Source organism: Balaenoptera acutorostrata, chromosome X (genome assembly GCF_949987535.1).
Source record: "Balaenoptera acutorostrata chromosome X, mBalAcu1.1, whole genome shotgun sequence".
Classification (NCBI taxonomy): domain Eukaryota; kingdom Metazoa; phylum Chordata; class Mammalia; order Artiodactyla; family Balaenopteridae; genus Balaenoptera; species Balaenoptera acutorostrata.
Window position 1 is genome coordinate 5,002,048 of NC_080085.1, and position 24,488 is coordinate 5,026,535.

Below are 24,488 nucleotides of genomic sequence, written 5' to 3' on the forward strand. Positions count from 1 at the left end.
CTCTGGCCTCTGAGACAGCCACTAAATTCTTTCTCTCTTTTGCAGACAAGCCACTCAAACAAATTAAAAGGCAAGTGCCTTTCGCGCCCTGGTTGAAATGTTCCCGATTCCTGAGAGATCACATACGCAAAATAGTCTTTGCACCCCTGGGCATCCTGTTTGCTCTCACCTCATAGCCAGTTTGTCCCCGTACTTCTTAAATAGCAGCCATCTGAACTGAAAAATATTATTGCCACTGTGGTCTAATGTGTGAAGAGTCAAGTGTAAATTCTCTTCCTGATCACCAAAACGTCTCCATATTAACGGGTACCAAGCAGCATTAACTTTAGCCTTCATGACTTTAAGTCACTCCTTGGCTCACCTGCCTAATGCTTAATTTCTCATCCATTAAAATCTCCTTCGCAGGAGTTGCAGTCACGCCACATCTTAATGTCAGTGTCCTGGTGCCAATGATTATGCTTCTTAAATAAGTGGATTATGGGTCTTGCCTTTGAGTTTAATTTTGCTGATCTTCATCTTGTGTTCCATTTACCAAGGTCCTTCTGAGACTTTATTCTCTTCTAAAGCACAAACTGTCCCCCACGTGTTGGATAAATATTCTTGCAGTTCATCCATACACATCACTGGTATAAATGATTGAATAGAGCAGAGTTGTAGAGCACATTCTCAAAAACCTTTCGCATTTTCTACAACTCTTTGGCAAATCAGCACTCCTTTGGACCATCTGTTTCTCCAGCTACAACTCATAGATACTGTCACGTGAGATTTTCAGATCCTGGGCTAGAATTACGGTTCGTTCTGTGGCTGATATTATCAGGAGTTGGAGGTCTGGTGGCTTGATGGTAAAGGATGGACGGTGTGCTTTGTTCCTAGTGAGCTCATGGTGGTGCCAATGATCACCACGTGCCTTCCACAGTGCACACAAACCGTCTATAGAAACACTCTTTCAAGAATCTCGCGCCAGATACATCTTGAGGTAACCAGTCTCAAGTTTATCATATCTTCCTTTTTTAAATTGGAGGATCGTTGATTTACGACATTGTGTTATATTCAGGTGTATAGCAAAGTGACTCAGTTATACGTATATGTATCTGTTCTTTTTCAGATTCTTTTCCCTTCTAGGTTATTGCAAAATATTGAGTATAGCTCCCTGTGCTATACAGTAGGTCCTTGTTGTTTAACTATTTTACATATACTAGTGTGTATATGTTCATCCCAAACTCCTAATTTATCCCTCCCCCCTTTCCCCTTTGGTAACCATAAGTTTGTTTTCTATGTCTGTGAGTCTGTTTCGGTTTTGAAAGTAAGTTCATGTGCATCATTTTTTAGATTCCACATATAAGTGATGTCATATGATGTTTGTCTTTCTCTGACTTAACTTCACTTAGTATGATAAGCTCTAGGTCCATCCGTGATGCTGCAAATGGCATTATTTTATTCTTTTTTATGGCTGAGCAGTATTCCATTGTATATATATGTATCACATCTTCTTTATCTGTTCCGCTGTCGATGGACATTTAGGTTGCTTCCATGTCCTGGCTATTGTAAATAGTGCTGCAGTGAACAGTGGGCTGCATGTATCTTTTCAAATTACAGTTTTTCTCTGGGTATATGCCCAGGAGTGGTATTGCTAAATCATCATATCTTCATTTTTTTACTTAAAAATTCTATGGTTGTTTATGAATGAGATCATCACCCTGCATGCCCCTCTAGTTAGTATGTGAACGTCTCTGGATATTTACCTAATGCCTACAGCTACTCTATGATGGTACTGAGCACCGTTTTAATAAATAAGGAGCTGCTGTTATTAGCTATTTAATTACGTAGACTTGTATTCTGTTAAGTATCATCATGTTGCTGCTTGACCATGGATCTTCTGGGTTTATTATTGCTACAGCTGTCTGTCAGCAAGTGATAACGAGCTTGAAACTCATGCAGATTCCACGTCTGAGGATCATGGCCGATAGCGTGTCTGCTTTGTACAAGATGCTTTTCAGTGAGGACACCCCAGTGGAATGGAGCACAAAGCACAAAGCTGTATGTGGGGAAAGATGCCTTCAGCTGTGATGCCCAGAGTTATTTTCAAATTAACCTTTAACCCAGAGACCGCTATTATCACGAAGGGTCCTGTATTATCTAGATTTTCACTGTTTCCTCTCAGGACAAAGAATGCTCCCCTAAATAGTGGACCTGAAGATAACCTTTTCCTGCATGCACATCTTCCGTTCAGCCCGGGGGGTTCTTTGTGAACTTTGTATCCCGAAGACTGGATCTACTTATATATTTATGTCAAAACTGCTTTTCAGCTGAAGGCAGTTTGAATTACTGCCTAGTAATCCTATTAATTGATTGACAAAGCCTATAGATGCCATTTATCCAAAAGGTACTACCAGTGGAAGACAATGAATGTGCTTAAATTCTTTTATGGATCCTTTGACATATTTATTATTATTATGGATGTTTTAGGGGCTATGTCTGATCTTTTTTTTCAGTTCCATTATGGTTTATTACAGGATATGGAATATACTTCCCTGTGCTCTACAGTAGGACCTTGTTGTTTATCCGTTCTATACATACTAGTTTTCATCTGCTAACCCCAAACTCCCACTCCATCCCCCCATCCCCCCTCCCCCTTGGCAACCCCAAGTCTGTTCGCTATGTCTGTGACCCTGTTTCTGTTTCTGATAGGCTTATTTGTGTCATATTTTAGATTTCACATATAAGTGATATCATATGGTATTTGTCTTTCTGTACGTTTGATCATTTTAACAACTGCACATCATATGCTACTTTACATCTAATGTATGTATAGCTATGTGTGTACATAGTTTATATATACATATCTACATATATATGTGTGTTTATACGTATATATCTTTAATGATGGACATTGAGTGTAAAAGAATAGCGAACACTGAATTGCATAATATTTACCCCTGGAAAACATCACACCCCCTTGTTTACCCGGCCTCTGACGTGAGCCACTCTGTCAGTATAGATGTTACTTGTCGTAGCTTTAATTAGGTTCAGTTCCCTCTGGCTTCACGGGCTTTGCAGTGGGGTCCACACTTCCTCTTTAACAGAGCTTGGGATCTGAGCCCTGGTGAGGGTCACAGGATTTCGCTCTGCTTTACAGCCTGGCTGCTGGCTTGTTGGGTCTTTGAGGAAAGCTCCTTGTTCTCTCTCCTGCCCTGGATTTGCTGGACCCATGTTCCCATCCTGGCCGGGGGCAGGGACAGGTGTGACTGCCCGTGGCCGAAGTTCAGAGTGCCTGGTCGGGGGGTGCCTGTCCTTTTCCTGCCCCACCCTAGCCATGGCGTAAGACCACTCAGTGGGCCAGTGAAGACTTGTAGGGATGCGTCGAAGGGTTGGGTGCAGACTGCTGTCTGCCTGTACCGTCTCAGGTTCCTGATCTTCTGTGCCCACTGGCCCCCATGAAGCCATTAAACGCAGCTTTCCATTTCAGCTGGTTCCCCCACTTTTTCCCATTCTCTCCATCAGGGATGAAAGCAACCAAGGGTCTCATCTTGGGAGGAAGCATCACCACAGCCTGGACTCGGGTTCGTGTCAGTTTCGTTGCATCCTCAGCTTTCTGATGGGTTTTAAAAATGATGATTTTAATGGAGAGTGTCCTGTTGCTGGTGAGAAGGTAAAACGCTGCAGCCGCTGTGGAAAATAGTCTGACACTTCCTCATTTAGTTAAACATAGAATTTCCATATCCACTCCACTCCTAGGTGTCTGCCCAGAAGAACTGAAAACAGGTGTGCAAACAAAAACCTCTGTATCAGTGTTCACTGCAGCACTTAGTTAAAATATGCCTAAAGTGGAAGCAACACAAATGTCCGTTGACAGATGGACGGATAAAGAAACGCGGCATGGCCCTGTGCAGTAGAATAGTACTCAGCCGTGAAAAGGGATGAACCACTGACACAGGCTACAATGTGGAAGAGCCTTGAAAACTGATGCTCAGTGAAAAAAGCCCGACACAAAAGGCCCCATACCGTATGATTACGCCTAGAGAAAATATCCAGAAAACGCAAATCCGTAGAGAAAGCAAGTTGGTGGTTGCCAAGGGCTGGTGGGACGAGAAAATGGCGCGTGAGTAGTAGATGGGTGCAGGGTTTTCTTTTAGGTGATGAAAGCATTCTGGAACTAGACACGGGTGATGGTTGCATTACATTGTGAAGGTACCGAATGCCTGAGCCGTACACTTTTCACTGGTCTGTGTGGTGAATTTGATGGTATGTGAATTTCTCCACGGTTAAGAAAAGTCATTATGACTTTGAGGCTTTGTGCTTTATCTTGTCAGCGTGAGCATTGGGGGTCCCTTTGGCTTTCTACCTCTTAACTGGCAGTGAACGCAGTGCTTTTTCCACATCCTATAACTTGTTTCTTTAAACATTTTCGGCTATGTACCTGTCTCTTCAGTGGACAGAGGCTTGCTGTCAGCATTTGCATTCTGGGATGTCGTCGAAGGGTATTTGGGATCCGATGGCAAACAGCCAGGCAGTGCAGATCTGGGGAACCAAATTCAGACCCAGAGCCCAGAGGTCTGGAGCTGGGGAAGCTGGCGTGAATGGGAAGGTCATGGGGAAATGAACAGAGGGGTGCATGGGGTGGTCCCTGAACACCAGGTACCATCTGCAGGCTGCATGAGCACCGTGGGAGGGATGCTGCTCTGGTCCTGTACTGCTAAATCTTATATTTTTGTTTTTATTTATTTATTTATATATTTATTGGCTGTGCCACACGTCATGCAGGATCTTAGTTCCCCGACCAGGGATTGAACCTGCACCCCCTGCAGTGGAAGCGTGGAGTCTTAACCACTGGACTGCTAGGGAATTCCCTAAGTTTTATACATGCATTCTGCTTAACCAAAGACATTTATTGCACTTCCTTGCATTTGTTTCTTTTAACCATCTTGAGACACAGAGGATGGTTTCAGAGAAAGCAAAGCGCCACATGCTTAGCTCTGTTGGAGTTTGCACCTTCCTCTGCCTTGGTTTGTTTCTGAACTCTTTCTTCCAAGAGGAAGAGGCTGGGAAGATTCCCGTTCCAAGTTGCTTTCATTTTTGCCTGGACCAATGAGGTAGGTAGAACAGGGGAGCAGGGTGCCACTCTAATGGGGAATGAGGGGGCTGTGCCTGCTTCCCCAGACCCCGGCCCTGGGAAGGCTGACTCCTTGGGGGGAAGGAGGGAGGGCAGGGTCTGGCGCTGGTCAGGGGACCAGGCTGTAAGCCCTGCCGACACCCAAGCACACAGGGCTCTTTGCTGGAGGGTCCCATTGTCCCCTCATTGTACATGTCAGGCCAGGCTCACAGAGGCCTTGGGGCGAGTCCCCTGCAGACTCACAGCCAAGGACATGGTCAGTCCCTCACTTTGGACAAATTTAACCCTGCATCTTCCTCTGGCTGGATTTCATACCTGGGAGAATGTTCTGGTGGTGATGAGGCCATGCATTTCAGCTGTGCACCATCTTAACTACCGAAGCAATTTTTTAGAAAAATGCCTTTGCATTCTGCTTATAGTAAGTGCCCTATGCACTTATTTATAATCTCTAAAAGGACATCAGTGATTCTGTGAGTGCTGGGCAGGGAGCACCTCCCCATCCTCCCTGGAAAGATGGCCAGGCTGATCATCATTTCTATGAAATTCCTTCAATGCAGAGGGTTAACTAGCTTGCTGAAGTGTGAGCTTCGGAGTAACAGCTGACCACCCCGTTAGTGGGGGTGTCCTACTTGTTTAGAGCCATGTTTGTCTTGTGCCCTAATCTGGTTGTTAAATTGGTCAAGCTTGGCCCAGATCCTAGTAGCTAAAATAATGTTCTTTCTCGTCTCAAGTCATGGCCCTCCTGAGCGGTTCTCACCCCCGTCACGAAAGCTTTAGTATCGCAGGGGGAACAACCCCAGAGGCGTTCTGATATTTACAGCACAGGTGACAATATCAGGATGTAAAGACGCAGTTCGTGTCTTTTCCAAAGCCCTCACTTTCTCTTCTGCGCTACACTTTCCACTTCGTATTCTGTTCTTTCTCTTCATGCATTTTCATTCTGTCCAATTGCCTATAATGTAGGCCCATTCCTTCATACTGAATGTTAGAAATTTGGGTGAATAAGTTCATTTATATCTTTTTTTTAAAAATTAGATTCCACATATAAGTGATATCATATGGTATTTGTCTTTCACTGTCTGACTTCACTTAGTATGATCATCTCTAGGTCCATCCATGTTGCTGCTGATGGGGGGAGGGATAGATCAGGAGGTTGGGATGAACACACACACACACACTACTCTAGATAAGATATATAACCAGCAATATATCCCTGTGGTGTGTCTAGCACAGGGAACTCTACTCAGTACTCTGCGATAACCTATATGAGAAAAGAATCTAAAAAAGAATGAATATACGTATATGTATCACCGAATCACTTTGCCGTACACCTGAAGCTCACACAACTTTGTAAATCAATTATACTTCCACTAAAATTAAAATTTGAAAAAAAAGAAATTCAGGTGAGATTGGGGTACTGTGTTTTGGCCAGGTGATGCAGGAATATGCAGATATCCCAAATCTGTCTTGACGCAGGCTCTGTCCCTCCCCGCGAGGGCCCTGAGAAAACTCTGTGTGCAGACGGGACCTCTGTGGACACAGCAACACTGTCGGCTCCAGCCCTGAACCCCAAAGAACTCTAGCAGGAGGGAATGGACTCTGCGTAAGCCAGACGGCCCGCCATCACTTCCTCACCTGGCGGAAGGGGCGAGGGAGCTCTCTGGGGCCTCTTGTATAAGGACACTAATCCCATTCGTGAGGGCTCCACCCTCATCATGACCTCATCACCTCCCAAAGGCTCCACCTCCAAATAGCATCGCATTGGGAGTTAGCACTTCCACATATGAATTTGGGGAGCATGCAGACCTCCTGATCTTAGCCGTTTCTATATATGTTTTTCTTACAGGATCCTTCTCTAAATCACTCTTAGCGTTAGAGAGGTCATCCAGACCTGGCTTTCTCACCCTTCCTGCCATATCCCAGTGTAATGATGTATCTGCTCACTATTCTCCGGGACCGAGAACTCGTCAGCAAGGGTGACTCTCAACATACCAGGGAGGAAGGTTGTAGGATCTTGACATTCCCCAGAATTTTGAGGACCACTCCGGTTACACAGTCTTCTTTGTAGAATTCAGCCAGTTGTAAATGAATGAAAACCTGAGGTGAGCCCTGATGCGTGGTGGATAGTGGCGCAGCCCTTAGGATTGGAGGTTGAGCGGATTATTAGGCAGAGCAAGAGAGAAACGGCTTCGTCCCACACAGTTGTCTTACGATAAGCGCCCTGTGCACAGACGTGCTACAGATCCTGGGCCTCCGGGATCTCGCTGGAGATCTAGAACTAGATCTAGAACTGGAGCCGCGAGGGGAGAATCCCGTTTACGAACTCACTCAGATGCGTTCCAAGTGGAAGTCTACAGGAGGGCCGTGCGTGGTCATAACAAACGCTGTTACAATTGATTCCAGCCGGCTTTATCTATGGGAGGCCTCTCTCTCCCTCTCTCTCTCTTTTTTTTTTTTTCAGTGTACCTATTTGATTTTTTGGGGGGTGTGGTGGGGTGGGCTTGCATGTGGGATCTTAGTTCCCCAACCAGGGATTGAACCTGGGCCCACGGCAGTGGAAGCGCGGAGTCCTAACCACTGGACCACCAGGGAAGTCCCAGGAGGCATCTCTTAATTAAGAACTTTGAAACCGCATAAAGAACACTGTTTTAAAAACACTTAGTCTGGGGCTTCCCTGGTGGCGCAGTGGTTGAGAATCTGCCTGCCAGTGCAGGGGACACGGGTTCGAGCCCTGGTCTGGGAGGATCCCGCATGCCGCGGAGCGGCTGGGCCCGTGAGCCACAATTGCTGAGCCTGCGCGTCTGGAGCCTGTGCTCCGCAACGAGAGAGGCCGCGATGGTGGGAGGCCCGCGCACCGCAACTAGAGAAAGCCCTCGCACAGAAACGAAGACTCAACACAGTCATAAATAAATAAATAAAAGACCGTGAATTTCTTAAAAAAACGCTTAGTCTTCCAAAGTGTAAGAAAGTGAAAGGGAATTAAGCTCTAGCAGGGATTCTCTGTGTTGGTTGTTCACATTTGTGAATGTGCTAGATTTAGCACAGCTCCATCTCAAAATGCATTTTTTCTTTGCTTTGGAAAAAAATGCAGTTGAGGGTTAAGACAACCTCTTATCTTAAAAGGCAATCCACTCATTACAAAATGACATTTTACTGTGCTGTATACCTGAAACTAACACAACATTGTAAATCACCTATACTCCAATAAAATTTTTTTTTAAAAATGACATTTTATCAAAGCTCCGTGATGTCATATATCTTCCGGGTAGCATGAGAACATGATTCAATATTTGCTCACGATAATTACAAATTATTACGTGCAGAGTATGTGAATTGCTAATCTTCCTTTGTCTTAGAAGCGAACCTTTAGTTGTAGACATCTGGCTACGAGATATTCAGCTACTTAGACTGAAAATAATGCATCAGCAGCAACAAAAATTTCTTTTGTAAATTTGGGAAAACACTAAAGTGTTAACTTTTATAAAACATTGATAGTCATAGACATTTCAACATATGAATACAAGGTGATGTGTATGTGTATGTGTGTAACCTATTTATGAACTGAGATACGTATTTTGCAATACTACTGGTCACTATATATATGTATATAGTATGTATTTGTCATCCTATATAGGTATGTATATGGTATATAGTATATATAGTGTGTGCATTTATGTATTTAGTGTACCGAAAGTGCATTTTTGTTTTTCAGTTATTTCAGAATTCAGTGAGAAGTTATTATATGATGAAGAAAAGGGTTCCTTTGAGTTGTTCATAAATGAAGAATCTTATAATCAGGGCAAAGATAACAGTATACAGCTCAGAGTGATCAAACATGTTATGAACAGGTGTATTATATAATTTCAAAATCTCTAGGTGTTCACAAATTTTAACCCTGCAAACAGCCAAAAAAAGAGAGCTTTCTAACAGTGGTCAGAAGACCAGGATGAGAGTTAATAGTGGTTAACGATTTGGTGTCTCGTTTTCTATATTTGGTCTTTTAAAACTAATTACCATCAACAGACAAATGGATAAACAAAGTGTGCTCTATCCATGCAACAGAGTATGATTCAGCCTTAAAAAGCAAGGACAGCATGACACACACTACGACACAGATGAACCTTGACATTGTGGTCAGTGACATAAGTCAGATGCAGAAGGACAGATACTGTGTGATTCCACTGGTGAGAGGCACCCACAGTCGTCAGATTGCTAGAGACAGAAAGGAGAATGCTGGGTGCCAGGGGCTGGGGGAGAAGAAAATGAGGGGTTGTTTAACAGGGACAGAATTTCCGTTTTGCAAGATGAAGAGTTCTGGAGATGGGGAGGGGGCGATCGTTTTCAACAAGATAAATGTACTTAATGCCCCTGAGATGTACCTTTAAAAATGGTGAAGACGGTGAATTTCGTTACGTGGATTTTATCACAGTCAAAAATAATTTTCAACTTACCCAATGAGTCATGAATATTCAAATAACGCTGCTGTGTATAAAATGAAATAGAATCCTCCCTGCCTGCACACATGGCCCCGGCCCCCTTCCTAGGCGGTCCCTACAGCCCGCTCTTAGCTGGACAGTTCTCACCTTTGTCTCGGAATGGATTTGGCGTCCCGCAGAGCTGGGCTGTGACCCCCGCCCCATCATTCACTGGCTACATGTCCTCCAGCAGATAATGTCATCTCTCAGCCTCGCTTTGCTCATCTGTAAAATGGGCACAGTAACAGCCTACGACGTTGGTTGTTAGAAGTAGGTAGCAAGCTGTATAAAACGGGCACCTCCAGGCTAACAGTTTGATGCCGTGTGAGGGGTGTGAGTTGATTTTGCTGCTTTTTGCCGTTGCTGCCTCATTCTGAAGTCTTCCTCTCTTGCTCTTCCAACTGGGGTTGAATTTGTATTTTTCTGCTGCTCTGAACTCCAGCAGCGGGCTCCCTTTCAGCTGCCTGGCCTGGTTGGGTCTTTAAGCCATGGCAGGACCGTTGGTACCTTTGCTTGAGAAATTCCCCAGCTTCTGGACTGGGCCGGCAGGGGTCTCATCTCATGACAAACGCAGTCACATCTGTGCCGTTAAATCAGCCGGAGCCCAGCCAGGGCACCTGCCTTTTCTGTTTCTGTATCTCAAGGGGAACACTCCGCCTTTGCCGAGGTACCCAGGCAGCTAGAGATTGACCCTGACGGTCAGCGGCGGGGGAAATGCCTTTCAGGAACTCAGACAGGATGGGCTGTCACATGCTTTTCAGACTCTGGTTTTTACAGTTTTCGTGGACCATTTTGCTTTGTGCTTATGCTCTCAGAGTCTGTCCCTCTTGTATCTAATTGGAAAGCAATGCAGAGACATTTCCAGGCAGATGTAGAGAAGAGCCATCAGGTGTGGGCACAGAAACAGGGTGGGGTTTTAGACATGCCGGGAGCCCTCTTATGGTATGGGAACGGAGACCTACACAGACAGGGCGACAGCGTGGGCATGGCGGGGGCGGGGTCCCATCTGGGTTCCTTGCTTGCTGCCCTCCCTCTTGTGTCTTGCTGCATCAGCTGGACTAAGGAGCAAGGGAAGAAGTGAGTGAGAGCCATGGGAGTCTTCAAACATCCAGAACTGACTATCTCCCCAACCGTTCTGAAGATTTCAAATGTCAACAGAGAGGCTGGGCGAGACTTACTTTTTTAAAGATACCTTTCTTTAGTAATACTCAGTACAGTTCCTTTAACTTGGGTGTACTTGAGCATCCTGAAAAAGTCACAGACCAGAGTACCACCCAGGGTTGCGCAGTCAATAAAAACCAGGGTTCTCTAAATAAATAAGACATGAATATTTATATTAGAAAAAACACAAGCAATCTGAATAGGTATTTAAATCTATAGAAACAGCTGTTTAAACACATATTCAGTTGGGGTTTTTGCTGCCCTCGTGTCAGACTATTTTCTTCGTTAAAATAGGACATTTATTAGGTAGCACTTTGTTAACCAAATTTCACTGATGATACATAGCTTGGGTTGAACAAAAATGGCATTTCTTCTAAACAAAGTGTGGTTTGCAATGTAGGTTTTTCTCTGTTTCCAATAAGCCTTTTCTGCATCAAGCAAATAGATCGTGGACATTGTGGTTGCTGTGGTAAAGTTTCCGTCATGTACGTGCAGTGTTAATTTTCTTTTAATGAACACATTTAATGTAATTACATCTCTAGTTAGGAAAATGTTCTTTTGTCTCTCCGCTTCATAATAATTCTGTTTTAGGAATAGCTGCATTCTCAAAAGAGTTTTTTTTTCTTGCTTTTTTGCCAAATTAAGGTTGTTCAGCAAAATAATTTAGTTTTTTCAGGGGGGACATTACGCTGTTTTTCAGAAGTTAATGTGCTATATACTCTTAATATCTTGGAGCACTTTTATTTAACTTTTAAATACTTTTATCAACTAACTCTTTTAACAGTTTGAAACATCTTTAGAAACACTTTGTACTAATCCATGTTTGTGGGGAAAAAATAAATTCTGGTTACTTCAGACAATAATAATTCAAATGCAGTGGGATTGTAAGTGGCTATTGAGAAACATAAAATTTGAAACATGCTTTATTGGTCTAGGTGGTATTTCTCACATTAGCCTTAGTAATATCTACCCCAGACACATTTTGGTCCTATAACTAAATGATACACGGTCCCAGTGAGTGAACCAAAACCATTTGGCAATTCAGAAATTAATACAGATATTAATAATTATTAGTGGACTTTTGCCCTACTGGATTTCAATTAAAAAGTTTTACACGTAAACTAACCCTCTCACTGAACAACACAGAAAATTGGAATGCTTTTTTTTTTTTTTCCAGAGAGCACACATATGTACAATGGGTCCTTACTACAGCAACATCCTGGCATGGAGAGAATTCAAACTCTTAAACCTCAAGTGTTTTCTCCTTTATTGTGCTCTTTGACAGCTAACGGCCCCTGTCTGTGTCCAGAGAGCAAAGTTGAAGTACCATTCACTGCCCTCTCTTTCTGACACTTCCTGTTCCGTTAGTTACCGAGGTCTACTGATTGCATCTCAGTGCAGTTCTGTTCTCCTCTGCTGCCTGTGCCTGACCTACTCTGGGTACCGGCATCTTTATAGGGTTATGGCCTTTATCTCCACGTCCACTCCAGCCTGTGTCAATCCATCCACCACGGAGTAGCAGAATGACCATCTCAGTGGAAATCAAACCTGCCTGTCACGCCCTAATTAAAATCTTTACTGTTTCTCCATCACTTCTGGATAAAAATGAACGTCTTTCGTGTGCTGACAGTGTCTTCCGTGTCTGACCCCTGCTCTTTCTCAGACTTTTCTCCACCCTATAGTGAGAGATCTGCGTAGAAAAACAAAAACAGCTTCCAGGACACACAGTCATAGGAGTGCTGTGCATTCAGCTGTTGACACAAGCATAGAAAAAAGAAAAACCTGGAGAGAAACACAGGACCTGAGTGGTTCTCTGAATAGCTGGTTTGTATGTTTTTTCTTGTGTACACTTAGAATATAAGTAAATACAGAATGAAGCAAAATTTATTTGAAAATAAATCATATTTGATTTTTGTGTACAGTAAAAGCATAGTAGCCCAAAGTAGGTCTCTGAGTAGCTGGATTTTGGGCTGAAACTTACTTAAGATTCACACAGAGTCTGAGTTTCACACCATTTAATCTCTTTCACACGTGTCTGCCATAAGAACATTTATTCCTCTTCTGGTATCTTCAACTTTCAATTGTAAAACAAAAATTCATTTTTCACATGGTGGGTGAGCTGAGCCATATGTCTTTACTTTTTATTTCATTTATTTTTGCTTCGGGAGTGAGCTTGGTCTTTTTTTCATTAACTTTCATTGGAGTATAGTTGCTTTACAGAGTTGTGTTACTTTCTGCTATACAGCAAAGTGAATCAGTCATACATACACCTATAGCCCCTCTTTTTTTAGATTCTTTTCCCATAGAGCCCATGACAGAGTATCGAGTGGAGTTCCCTGTGCTATACAGTAGGTCCTTATTAGTTATCTGTTTTATATATAGTAGTGTATGTATGTCAATCCCAATCTCCCAATTCATCCCACCCCACCCCCTTTCCCCCTTGGTATCCATGCATTTGTTTTCTACATCTGTGATCTATTTCTGCTTTGCAAATGAGTTCATTGGTACCATTTTTCTAGACTCCACCTATAAGTGGTATTATACAGTATTTGTCTTTATCTTTTTGACTTACTTCACTCTGTATGACAGTCTCTAGGTCCATCCATGTCACTGCAAATGGCATTATTTCATTCCTTTTTATGGCTGAGTAATATTCCAGTCTATATGTGTACCACATCTTCTTTCTCCATTCCTCTGTCAGTGGACATTTAGGCTGCTTCCATGTCCTGGCTATTGTAGATAGTGCTGCAGTGAACATTAGGGTGCATGCATCCTTTTGAAATATGGTTTTCTCCAGATATATGCCAAAGAGTGGGATTGCTGGGTCATATGGTAGCTCTATTTTTAGTTTTTTAAGGAACCTCCATACTGTTCTCCATAGTGGCTGTACCAGTTTACATTCCCACCAACAGTGTAGGAAGGTTCCCTTTTCTCCACATCCTCTCCAGCATTTATTGTTTGTAGATTTTTTGATGATGGCCAATCTGACCCGTGTGAGGTGATACCTCATTGTAGTTTTGATTTGCATTTCTCTAATAATTAGTGATGTTGAGCATCTTTTCATGTGCCTCTTGACCATCCATATGTCTTCTTTGGAGAAATGTCTATTTAGGTCTTCCGCCCATTGTTTGATTGGGTTGTTTGTTTGTTTTTTTGATATTGAGCTGCATGAGCTGTTTGTATATTTTGGAGATTGATCCCTTGTCAGTTGCTTTGTTTGCAAATATTTTCTCCCATTCTGAGGGTCGTCGTTTTGTTTTATTTATGGTCTCCTTTGCTGTGCAAAAGCTTTAAAGTTTCATTAGGTCCCATCTGTTTATTTTTGTTTTTGTTTTCATTACTCTAGGAGATGGATCAAAAAAGATCTTGCTGTGATTTATGTCAAAGAGTATTCTGCCTATGTTTTCCTCTAAGAGTTTCATGGTATCTGGCCTTACATTTAAGTCTTTAATCCATTTTGAGTTTATTTTTGTGTATGGCGTTAGGGAGTGTTCTAATTTCATTCTCTTACATGTAGCTGTCCAGTTTTCCCAGCACCACTTATTGAAGAGGCTGTCTTTTCTCCACTCTATATTCTTGCCTCCTTTATCAAAGATAAGGTGACCATATGTGCGTGTGTTTATCTCTGGGCTTTCTATCCTGTTCCATTGATCTATATTTCTGATTTTGTGCCAGTACCATACTGTCTTGATGACTGTGTAGCTTTGTAGTATAGTCTGAAGTCAGGGAGCCTGATTCTTCCAGCTCCATTCTTCTTTCTCAAGATTGCTTTGGCTATTCAGGGTCTTTTGTGTTTCCATACAAATTGTAAAATTTTTTGTTCTAGTTCTGTGAAAGATGCCATTGGTAGTTTGATAGGGATTGCATTGAATCTGTAGATTGCTTTGGGTAGTATAGTCATTTTCACAATATTGATTCTTCCAATCCAGGAGCATGGTATATCTCTCCATCTGTTTGTGTCATCTTTCATTTCTTTCATCAGTATCTTATAGTTTTCTGAGTACAGGTCTTTTGCCTCCTTAGGTAGGTTTATTCCTAGGTATTTTATTCTTTTTGATGAGATGGTGAATGGGATTGTTTCCTTAATCTCTCTTTCTGATCTTTCATTGTTAGTGTATAGGAATGCAAGAGATTTCTGTGTATTAATTTTGTGTCCTGCAACTTTACCAGATTCTTTGATGAGCTCTAGTAGTTTTCTGGTGGCATCTTTAGGATTTTCTATGTCGAGCATCATGTCATCTGCACACAGTGACAGTTGTACATCTTCTGTTGCAATTTGGATTCCCTTTATTCCTTTTTCTTCTCTGATTGCCATGGCTAGGACTTCCAAAACTATGTTAAATAAAAGTTGAGCCATGTATCTTTAAATTACTTGTATAAATTCCTCCTACTCATTAATAATGAAACATCTTCTTTTTTTAAATTAATTAATTAATTAATTTATTTATTTATGGCTGTGTTGGGTCTTTGTTTCTGTGCGAGGGGTTTCTCTAGTTGCGGCAAGTGGGGGCCACTCTTCATCGCGGTGCGCGGGCCTCTCACTCTTGCGACCTCTCTTGTTGCGGTCATCGCGGTGTGTGGGCCTCTCACTATCGCAGCCTCTCTTGTTGCGGAGCACAGGCTCCAGAGGCGCAGGCTCAGTAATTGTGGCTCACGGGCCTATTTGCTCCGTGGCATGTGGGATCTTCCCAGACCAGGGCTCAAACCTGTGTCCCCTGCATTGGCAGGCAGATTCTCAACCACTGCGCCACCAGGGAAGCCCGAAACATCTTCTTAAAATACATTCAGCATGACCTTCTGAGCCACCAGCATGGAAAGCTTTTTTCAGGTCCTCATCAGCACAGCTGAACTTCCCATCTTAAGCTACTGCACTTTGTATTAGTTGTCTACTGCTGTGTAACAAACAGCTCCCAAGCTTGGCAGCTTAAAGTGACACACATTTGTTATCTCACCGTCTCAATGGGTCAGGAACCCAGGCACAGCTTAGCTGGCTCCTCTTCTTGGATCAGGGTACCAGCCTGGATGGTGGTCTCATCCACTGGTTTAACAGAGGCAAGCTCTGTTTCCAGGCTCACTCAGATCCTTGTGGGCAGGGTTCAGTTCCTTGTAGGCTGGTGGCCTGAGAGTCTCATGTCCTTGCTGGCTCTTGGCTGGAGGCCTTCCTCAGTTCCTCGTCATGGGGGCCTCTCCAGTGTGGCAACTCAGCTGATCAAAATCCAGCAAGAAGTAGAGTCTGCTGGAAAGACAGAGGTCATAGTCGTTTGCAGGCTCATCACGGAAGCGATGTCACATCACTGTCTTCATCTTCTGTTGGTCAGAACCAAGTTGCAAAGTCCAGCCACACTCATGGGGAGGGGATCATGCAAGATGTGAGTACCAGGAGGGGTATCACCAGGCCATCTTTTAGTTGGCCTCCCACATCTTCATTTAAAGCTGTGTGACTGTACTTATTAGAGTCTACACAAAATTATAATAACGCTGCTGATAACTGCAGCTAACAAGTACTGGCACCTATGAGTCCCTTACTGAATCGTAGTGCTAAGTATATCATGTTATCCTCACAATAATCCCCATTTTACAGAAGAAAATGATGGCAAAGAGGCTAAGTAAATGTCCTGTGGTTTCACCACTATGAAGCAGGGGAACCGGGATTGAAACTCATCTGCAGAAACCACATCTGTCACTTATTTTCGTGGGTTCTGTGCTCATGGAATACCTCATTTGGCCACTTGGAGCCTTGCAGGATGATTATGTGTCTCATTCAACCATGAAACCATCACAAGACCATCGTGGTGTCTTTCAGCCAATTTCTACCTCATAAGCGTTTGTTGAAACGGATTTGGTTGAATTGTCAGTGGATGGCTTTTAGCTGCAATGGTATCGAAAGACAAAAGTACTCCTAGCAAGTTACATTTGTCTAGTACTTTATCATTTTGGAAACCCTTTATTTCTTTTTCTTTTTCTTGGAAGGAGGGGAAGGGGATATTTTTTTCCCAGCTGAGTTGAAGTATAGTTGACAAATAAAATTGCATATGTTTAAATATGGTGATATACATGTACGTTATGAAGTGATTACCACTGTCAAGTTAGTTAACACATTCGTCACCTCACACATTTAAGACTTTTTTTATGGATAGAGTGCTTAAGATCTACTGTTTAAGCAGATTTTCAAGTATACAATACAGTGTTATTGTAGTTACCTCGCTGCACATTACTTCCCAGAAACTTATTCATCTTATAACTGGAAGCTTATACCCTTTGAGCAACACCTCCCCATTTCTTCTGTGCCACCGCCCCCCGTCTGCCCGGGGTAACCACAGTTATACTCTCTGTTTCTATGAGTTCAGCTTTCTATTTTTAGGGTCTACATATGAGTGAGATGACGCGGTATGTGTGCTTCTGTTATTGGTTTATTTCCCTTAGGATAACGTCCTCCAGGTTCATCCATATTGTCACAAGTGGCAGGATTTCTTTCTTTTCAAGGCTGAGTAACTTTCCATTATATCACATTGTCTTTATCCCTTCATCCGTGCGTGGACACTAAGGTTGTCTCTGTATGTTGACTATTGTGAATAATGCTGCAACGAACACGGGAGTGCGGAGATCTTGATTTCATGGAGACCCTTTCTTTCCATCTCTTTATGGGAGGTGGGCTCTCTGTCATCAACTGAAAGTTCTCTGCACTGAAAAAAAAAAAAACAGGCCTTTAGTTGACTGCCCGACGGCAGAGATGGCATCTTGGTGAAATGTGGATGAGTCACCCACACAAGGAGGTGATGCTCACGACCCAGGCCTCGTAGCGGCTGGCCTGAGCTGATACGAGACCCTTGACTCTTCATTCTGCCCTCATGCCTCTACTCCCCGACAAAGACAGGCCGCCAAAGAGAGCACGGGGGAGACAGTTAGGAATGAGAGAGTGAGTACTAGAAGAGCACATTGAATGGTCACATTTCCCTGGATCGTTATCTTTAGACAGAGGGCGCCGAGTTTGCCTTTGTGAAAAGATCCTTGAGGCAGAGAGGTGAGAGGGGAGACCGAAAGTAGGTCAGGAGAGAAAGGTATGGCTCCAAGTTATCCACGCATTTGGGGTGAGGATCCTTTGATCTGGACTCAGAAAGGCAACTGGCAAGACGACTGTTCAGAGAGCAGAACATCTGACGAAAAGGTGCGGTGGGGAGAGGTGTTCCATATGGACCAGAGACAGATAAGTCACAGGTGAGGCAAGACGAGAAGGAATGCTCGGAGCCTAAGGTCCTCTTTGAAGAGCCTCTTTGAGCTTGTTGCCCACATGCCCAGGAATGCAAGGGCTTCTGTGACCCGCGGGGGCACGTGATGGCCGAGGAATGTGATCTGTTAGCATTGAAGATGTACTCGTGGGTGCAAAGGAGAAAGTCAGTTGCTCAGATGGGCTGGAGCTTCCGAATCCCTCCACAGGAGCCGAGCTGCCCGCCTACGACAGCAAAGGGCGTGAGTCGTCCCTGCGTACATACAGGAGCGAAGGTTTCGCCGATGATTTTGCAGATGATGAAGAGGGTGATGGGCCGGTGGTGACTCGGTGGTTCTGCACTGGGGGTGACTTTATGCCCCAGGGGACGTGAGGCAGCGTCGGGAGACTTTTTGGTGTCACAAGTCAGGGTGGGAGGGTGCGCTGCAGGCATCGAGTGGGTGGGTCCAGGGGTCCCGGGACAGCACGGCTGCCGTGACAGAGAACCGTCCCGTTCCAAGTGGGTTCCAGGGATGAGGGCCTGGACATCTTTGGGGCTGGGCTGTCTTTCCACATCCCACTCTAGGCGAGGATCAGTGTTACGGAGAACAAGGAGGTACAGTGAAAGAAGAGGACCACGTGAGGGTGGCTGGGTTGGCGTCCCTGTGTCCTCTGGAAGCAGCACCCGTGTTGTTTGCTCCGACGAAACTCTCATGGGATTCCTGCTCCATGTGGCCATCATGCCTCCTGTGCAACCCCACAGCTCCTGTGGGGTTTGCATGTCCCAGGCCCCTTCCCGCCCCTGATGCGTTCCTTTTTTTTTTTTTTTTTTTTCCTTTTTAAAGAGATTGGAGTTTATTTATTTATTTATTTATTTTTGGCTGTGTTGGGTCTTCGTTTCTGTGCGAGGGCTTTCTCTAGTTGCGGCAAGCGGGGGCCACTCTTCATCGCGGTGCGCGGGCCTCTCACTATCGCAGCCTCTCTTGTTGCGGAGCACAGGCTCCAGGCGCGCAGGCTCAGTAGTTGTGGCTCACGGACCCAGTTGCTCCGCGGCATGTGGGATCTTCCCAGACCAGGGCTCGAACCCGTGTCCCCTGCATTGGCAGGCAGATTCTCAACCACTGCGCCACCAGGGAAGCTCCCCCTATGCGTTCCTGATGCCATAGGTTCTGCTAAGGTTTCCTCTCGTTTCCCTAAGTCCTGAGTTCTCTCGAGGTGAGCGAAAGCTCAGGTGTGTGCATCCCTCGGTCTGACTCCTTGTTCTGGCCCCGCGGACGTTTAACCCCACCCACGGGGATAGGCCTGAGGATGCTTCTGCCCGCAGCTGCTCAGATGCGGGCAGGTTCTGTCCCCCTCCTGAGCGTTCACTTGGCAGTTCCTATGGGCATCGGAGCGGGAGTTTCAGCTGTGCACCCACCCCCAGAGTCCTCCAGCCCGTTGTTCTTGAAAGGGGTGACATGCCGGGGCAGGGGGGTGAGTGTGCGTTGGGATGACAGCCATAGAAGGTGGATGGATTTCCCCCCGCTCCACTGCGTTTGCTGCCACCTCCTAGCACCCAGAGCCGCCCCAGGCTGTGAGCCTTGTCTTCCTTGAGCTTGGAAAGGTTTGCATCACGCCCAAGTCTGCGTGTTTCCCTTTGAAAAGCCGCTACGCCGACTCTCATGGCTAGTTTTAGAAAGGATTTGACGTTGACAATTGGATTGTCCTGAAATGCCTGGGTTTTTTTTCGGTGCAGAGAACTTTCAGCTGATGACACAGAGCCCGCCTTCCATAAACAGATGATTGTGTTTTCATTTTTCTAGACAGAGCCTATGTTTTGGTTTGGGGTAGAAAGGAGAGGTCACGGCTATCCAGGGAGAAAGAAGTGTTTGTTTTGGAAGCAGAGACACAGGACAGAGAGGATACAGTTCTTCGCGCATGATGTCTTAGGTGCTTTGCAGCCCATGTCGTCTGGGGTGGCCGAGTCGACAGAACGTCCTCTGCTGGGAGGAGGGGGAGGGTCGCAGAAAAGGAGGACGGTCCGCCTCGGGCCAGCACCCTTCATGTCTCTCTTCCCCTTGCCCTTTGCAGGAAGATGAGGACGCTTTGGCTTCTGCTGCTGTTCATCTACGAGGCCCGGAGCCATGCGGTGTCAACGCCCAACTTCGTCCTGCTGATGGCCGACGACCTTGGCATTGGCGATCCTGGCTGCTATGGAAACAAGACCCTCAGGTTGGGTGACGTGTAAACACAGGGCTCCCTTCACAGGCTGCCGTCCCGTGACGGGCAGCGCACGTTCACAGAGCACAGGCCACGGGGAAACGTTCAAAGCCTCCCAACGGCACGCTTTCCTGTGCGACTTTACGTAGACACACACAGGCGTTCGTAGGCAGGCGTGAGGACTTATCTGTTCGAATCACTGTTGGATGAACTCAGGCGGCTCCCTGGGAAGGTATTCATCACAATTCTTTCTTCCTCGCCCCTACTCTGTGGCTTTTTTCCCATCATCATGTTTCCCTCCCTTTGCTTCGCCTCTTCTGTTTTGTCTTCTGTTTTCGGCCTCTGGCTCCGTTCCCACTGGGACCCAGTCCATCCCCCCTTGTCAACCACTCGCTGTCACCTCTGCACCTTCCTTCCGCCTCTGGGCCAGGCTGTGCTGGATTCTCAGGCAGACACACTGGCCGGGGACAGATGTCCTGGGGACACGTGTCACGTTTGATGATGTCAGAACTTTTCAAGGGCTAGGGGTGACTACGGTGGTCGGGAAAACACAGTGGGAACCAGACTCGGACAGAGGAAGTGTTTTGTTCCCCAGCCCCCGGTGTAGGGCTCTTGGGTTTAGAATTAGTCGGTCAGGGCGCAGTGGAATATTGGCCTTAGGGAGGCACTTTCTCTATATGATCACGGGGGAATGTTGACATAACTGTGGTTCTGTGGAGAGCTTCATCTCACACATGGTCAGCGCAAACAAAATGAAAGGAGAGGGTGGGATTCGCCAGAATTTTCTCGTAAGAGCTACGGATAATTATCTGAAGCTCGGAGGGACCTGCCGCTGAGTGCCCCGGGGTCTGATTTGTGTTCACACCACTCGCTGTGGGTCCTCCTCTTCTGTACAACATGACCGAGCGTCTCAGGACGTCTGTTTCATCGTCACGTGGCACAGCAAACAAAAGTGAAGTAAGTTACGCTTCTGAGGAGGAGCCGGCCGGCAAGATGCAGCCGAATGTTACGTCACTTCCAACCTGATTCTGTGCGTCAGATGTCGCGTGTTACTTTTAAAATGTACGCTGACCTATGATGTTTGTTAGATTTTGTTTAAAGCACGTGCAAGGATAAGATCTGCACTCAGCGTTCTCTTAAAATTTTAATTGGCCACGTATGTTTCCTTCCCCACCTTTTGCTTCATCTTGTGAAAAGTTTAGATCGCACTGTTGGACGTTTCGGTCACGAACCTTGTTAGTAATTTAATTTTTCTTATCGAGGTCACAGTTTATTTTTTTTTTTCATTTTAAGTATCATTTTAAAATACCATAGGATATTAGTATTAGATATCATATTAGATATGATATTCCTAAACTTTAGTGAGATAATAGTTAACTGTTCCTACTAAGGCGTCTTAATTAAAAAATCACCGTCAAGCCTTTAAGGTTCAGTGTCTGCCAATTATCCAAAGGAAAAAAAGGGCTATAAAATCCTAAGTAAGAATTCATATCAATAATACCCTAAATCTGCCTTTTCCTCCATATTAGCATCCAGTTCTTTTTTTTTTTTTAATTGAAGTATAGTTGATTTACAATGTTGTGTTAGTTTCAGGTGTACAGCACAGTGATTCAGTTTTATATCAATATATATGTATATATTTATATATATATACTTATATGTATATATTTATACATACATTTATATACGTAGATATTCTTTTTTTCCGATTCTTTTCCATTTTCCATTATAGTTTATTACAAGGTAATGAATATAGTTCCCTGTGCTCTACACTAAATCCTTGTTGTTTATCTGTTTTATATGTACTAGACTGTATCTGCTAATCCCAAACTCCTAATTTATCCCTTCCTCCCCAGTTCTTTCTGAAGGACATTTTTCATTTTACGTTTTATAATATCACACCCCAAAATAGTCACATTTGTCCGTGGCCAATCTCGGCACTAGGGGGATTAAGTCAAATATACAGACAATCTCAGGGGATTAAGTCCAGTATACAGACAATCTCCGTGTTGTCAGCATCTTGTAATGTAAGGCCAAAGCAAAGTGGAAATGTTGACAATTAAAGGCATAAGTTAAACTAATAGATGAGAGAGCAGCTTGACATCACAGTGCAATGCCGTGATCTTCCGCTTCGAGCTATGCATCGTTACAGGACTAGCCTGTGGGCGCTGGACCAGGGAAGCAGTGGCGTCACAACGGAACAAGATACGTGCCCCACGCCACAGGCAGAAGTGTTGGAGGGGAGTGCCGTTAGCCACTCCGTCCCTTTACAGGGAGGAAGCTGCCGTGGTGGGGGCTAGGGACTGACATCCTACAGATGGAACAGGCCCCTCCCACAGGGGAAGGAGGCCGTGGCAGGGTCGGGGAGTCCCATCTATGCTCAGAACTGAAGTATAGAAGATGAGCAGCCTGGCAGAGAGGCAGGCGCTGGGGTTCCCACTGGAGGATAAGGGATCGTCACTCAGCGTGGACCCAGACCTGAAGGGCCTTCCCCTCTGAATGCCTAGGAAGTCTGGCATGATTTCCTAAGGTGATGGGCCACACTAGTCCTGGATAAAAGGTGGCAGGATGGCTTGTCCTGCATAAGGCATCATCCTAGAAGTCAGCCCATAAATGAGTGTTTCTTTGGCGTAAAAAAAAAAGACACTCAGAGGGTGTGAGTGTCTCACGGCGTGTCGTGTTTCCACGTTGCTGTGTCCCTTTTCCCTGGAGTCTGTGAGCCCTTCGTTACTGATCCCTGGTAAATGCACCGGGAGCCCGTCGTCCCTTTCCCCGGACGGTGCCGTCACCCCGTTCTCCCTGGGGCCGTGTGGAAATTCGGCAGAGCCTGGTGAGAACTGGTTCGGAGCTTCTCTGTGGCTGTGGCTGGGAAGAGAAGAGTCAGGCTGCTCCCAGAGCTTTCTCGTTTGGGGCACGGAGGTAACCAGTGGGGGGCACAGGTGACGGAGGACTGAGACCTTGACCCACACCCCTCCCGCTCCTCACAGCAGCCCGTTGTCAGGACTTGGCTTCTCTCCTAAATCAGCAGCTCAGAGCCCCCAGGGGGGCATGGGTGGGCCCCTGGAGAGGGCAGACCTGGATGATTTCATCCTCAGTGTGGTTCTGTTGTCACTCTGAGTCTCGGTGCTGTGTCCCCTTCCTTCCCCCTGTCCCGTCGCAGTTTCCCTGGGTAAGTGACAAGTGACTCACTGTACAAAGCCAGAGAGAAAGCTTTCTGTTCAGGGTCGCGATGAATGACCTGAGTCTTTGTTCCAGGACTCCCAACATCGACCGCTTGGCCAGAGGGGGAGTGAAGCTCACGCAGCACCTGGCAGCGTCGCCCCTGTGCACACCCAGCAGGGCGGCCTTCATGACGGGCCGGTATCCCATCCGCTCAGGTAACCGACCTCCTGGTTCCGTCGCCGCGGCCCTGGTCCACCTCCCAGTCCTAATGCTTCCCCTGTCTTAATGGTGGGTTTCTCCTGGCTTAGGAATGGCGTCTCGGTCCCAAGTGGGAGTTTTCGTCTTCTCGGCCTCTTCCGGAGGACTTCCCCACAGTGAGATTACGTTCGCCAAGCTCCTGAAGAATCAAGGCTATTCCACAGCTCTGATAGGTATGGGCAGCTGGTTGGGGGGAGACGAGGACCTGGGTGAGTGGGAAAGTGGGGAGGGCATGAGAGCAGCCTTCTTGAAGATGAACTGACTGATAAAGTTTGCACAACTGTAAATAGGGAAGAAATTATTTCAATTCTCAATTCAAACACCATGTGTCTATATGTACTATTTGAATGTGTAGATGTGTGTCCTTATTTATGTATGTATGTGTATGTGTGTGGATGAATGGATGGATGGATGGGTGGATGGTGGATGGGTGATGGATGGATGCATGGTGGATGGATGCATGGATGGTGGATGGACAGATGGATGGATGGGTGGATGGTGGATGGATGATGGGTGGTGGTTGGATGTTGGATGGTGGGTGGATGACGGATGGTGAATGGCTGGTGAATGAGTGGATGGTGGATGGATGAGATAGAAAGATGAGACAGATGATAGAAAACAGATAGAGAAATGGATAACTAATTATGCACACACAGCATACAAAACTACACACACACACACACACACACAAACACACACACCATACTATTGATAAAGGTTTTCATTTTAAGTTTCAGTACTAAAATTGCGTCTGAATTTTTCTCGGTTGACATTCCCACTGATTTTATCCCCTTGATAGGAACGAATCCTTCTCCCCTTTCACTTGATAAACTTGGGTCTATGCAGGTCATCAGAGGAACCCTAGAAAATCTCATGGGAGCAAAATGACCGGTCTCTTTCCTCCCACATTTTGTCAAAC

At 45.3% G+C, this 24,488-nt stretch overlaps 1 protein-coding gene across 2 annotated transcripts in view; it reads left to right on the forward strand.

Annotated features, from left to right (window-relative positions):
* Window positions 1-24,488, forward strand: part of STS (steroid sulfatase) — a 165,681-nt gene that overhangs the window by 59,833 nt on the left and 81,360 nt on the right. For both annotated transcript variants that reach the window (XM_057538028.1, XM_057538027.1), the window contains exons 3-5: window positions 20,021-20,161; window positions 23,405-23,526; window positions 23,620-23,742. In XM_057538028.1, coding sequence (XP_057394011.1) covers window positions 20,025-20,161; window positions 23,405-23,526; window positions 23,620-23,742 — 382 coding nt within the window. In that variant the 5' untranslated portion in view covers window positions 20,021-20,024. The remainder of the gene's footprint in view (window positions 1-20,020; window positions 20,162-23,404; window positions 23,527-23,619; window positions 23,743-24,488) is intronic.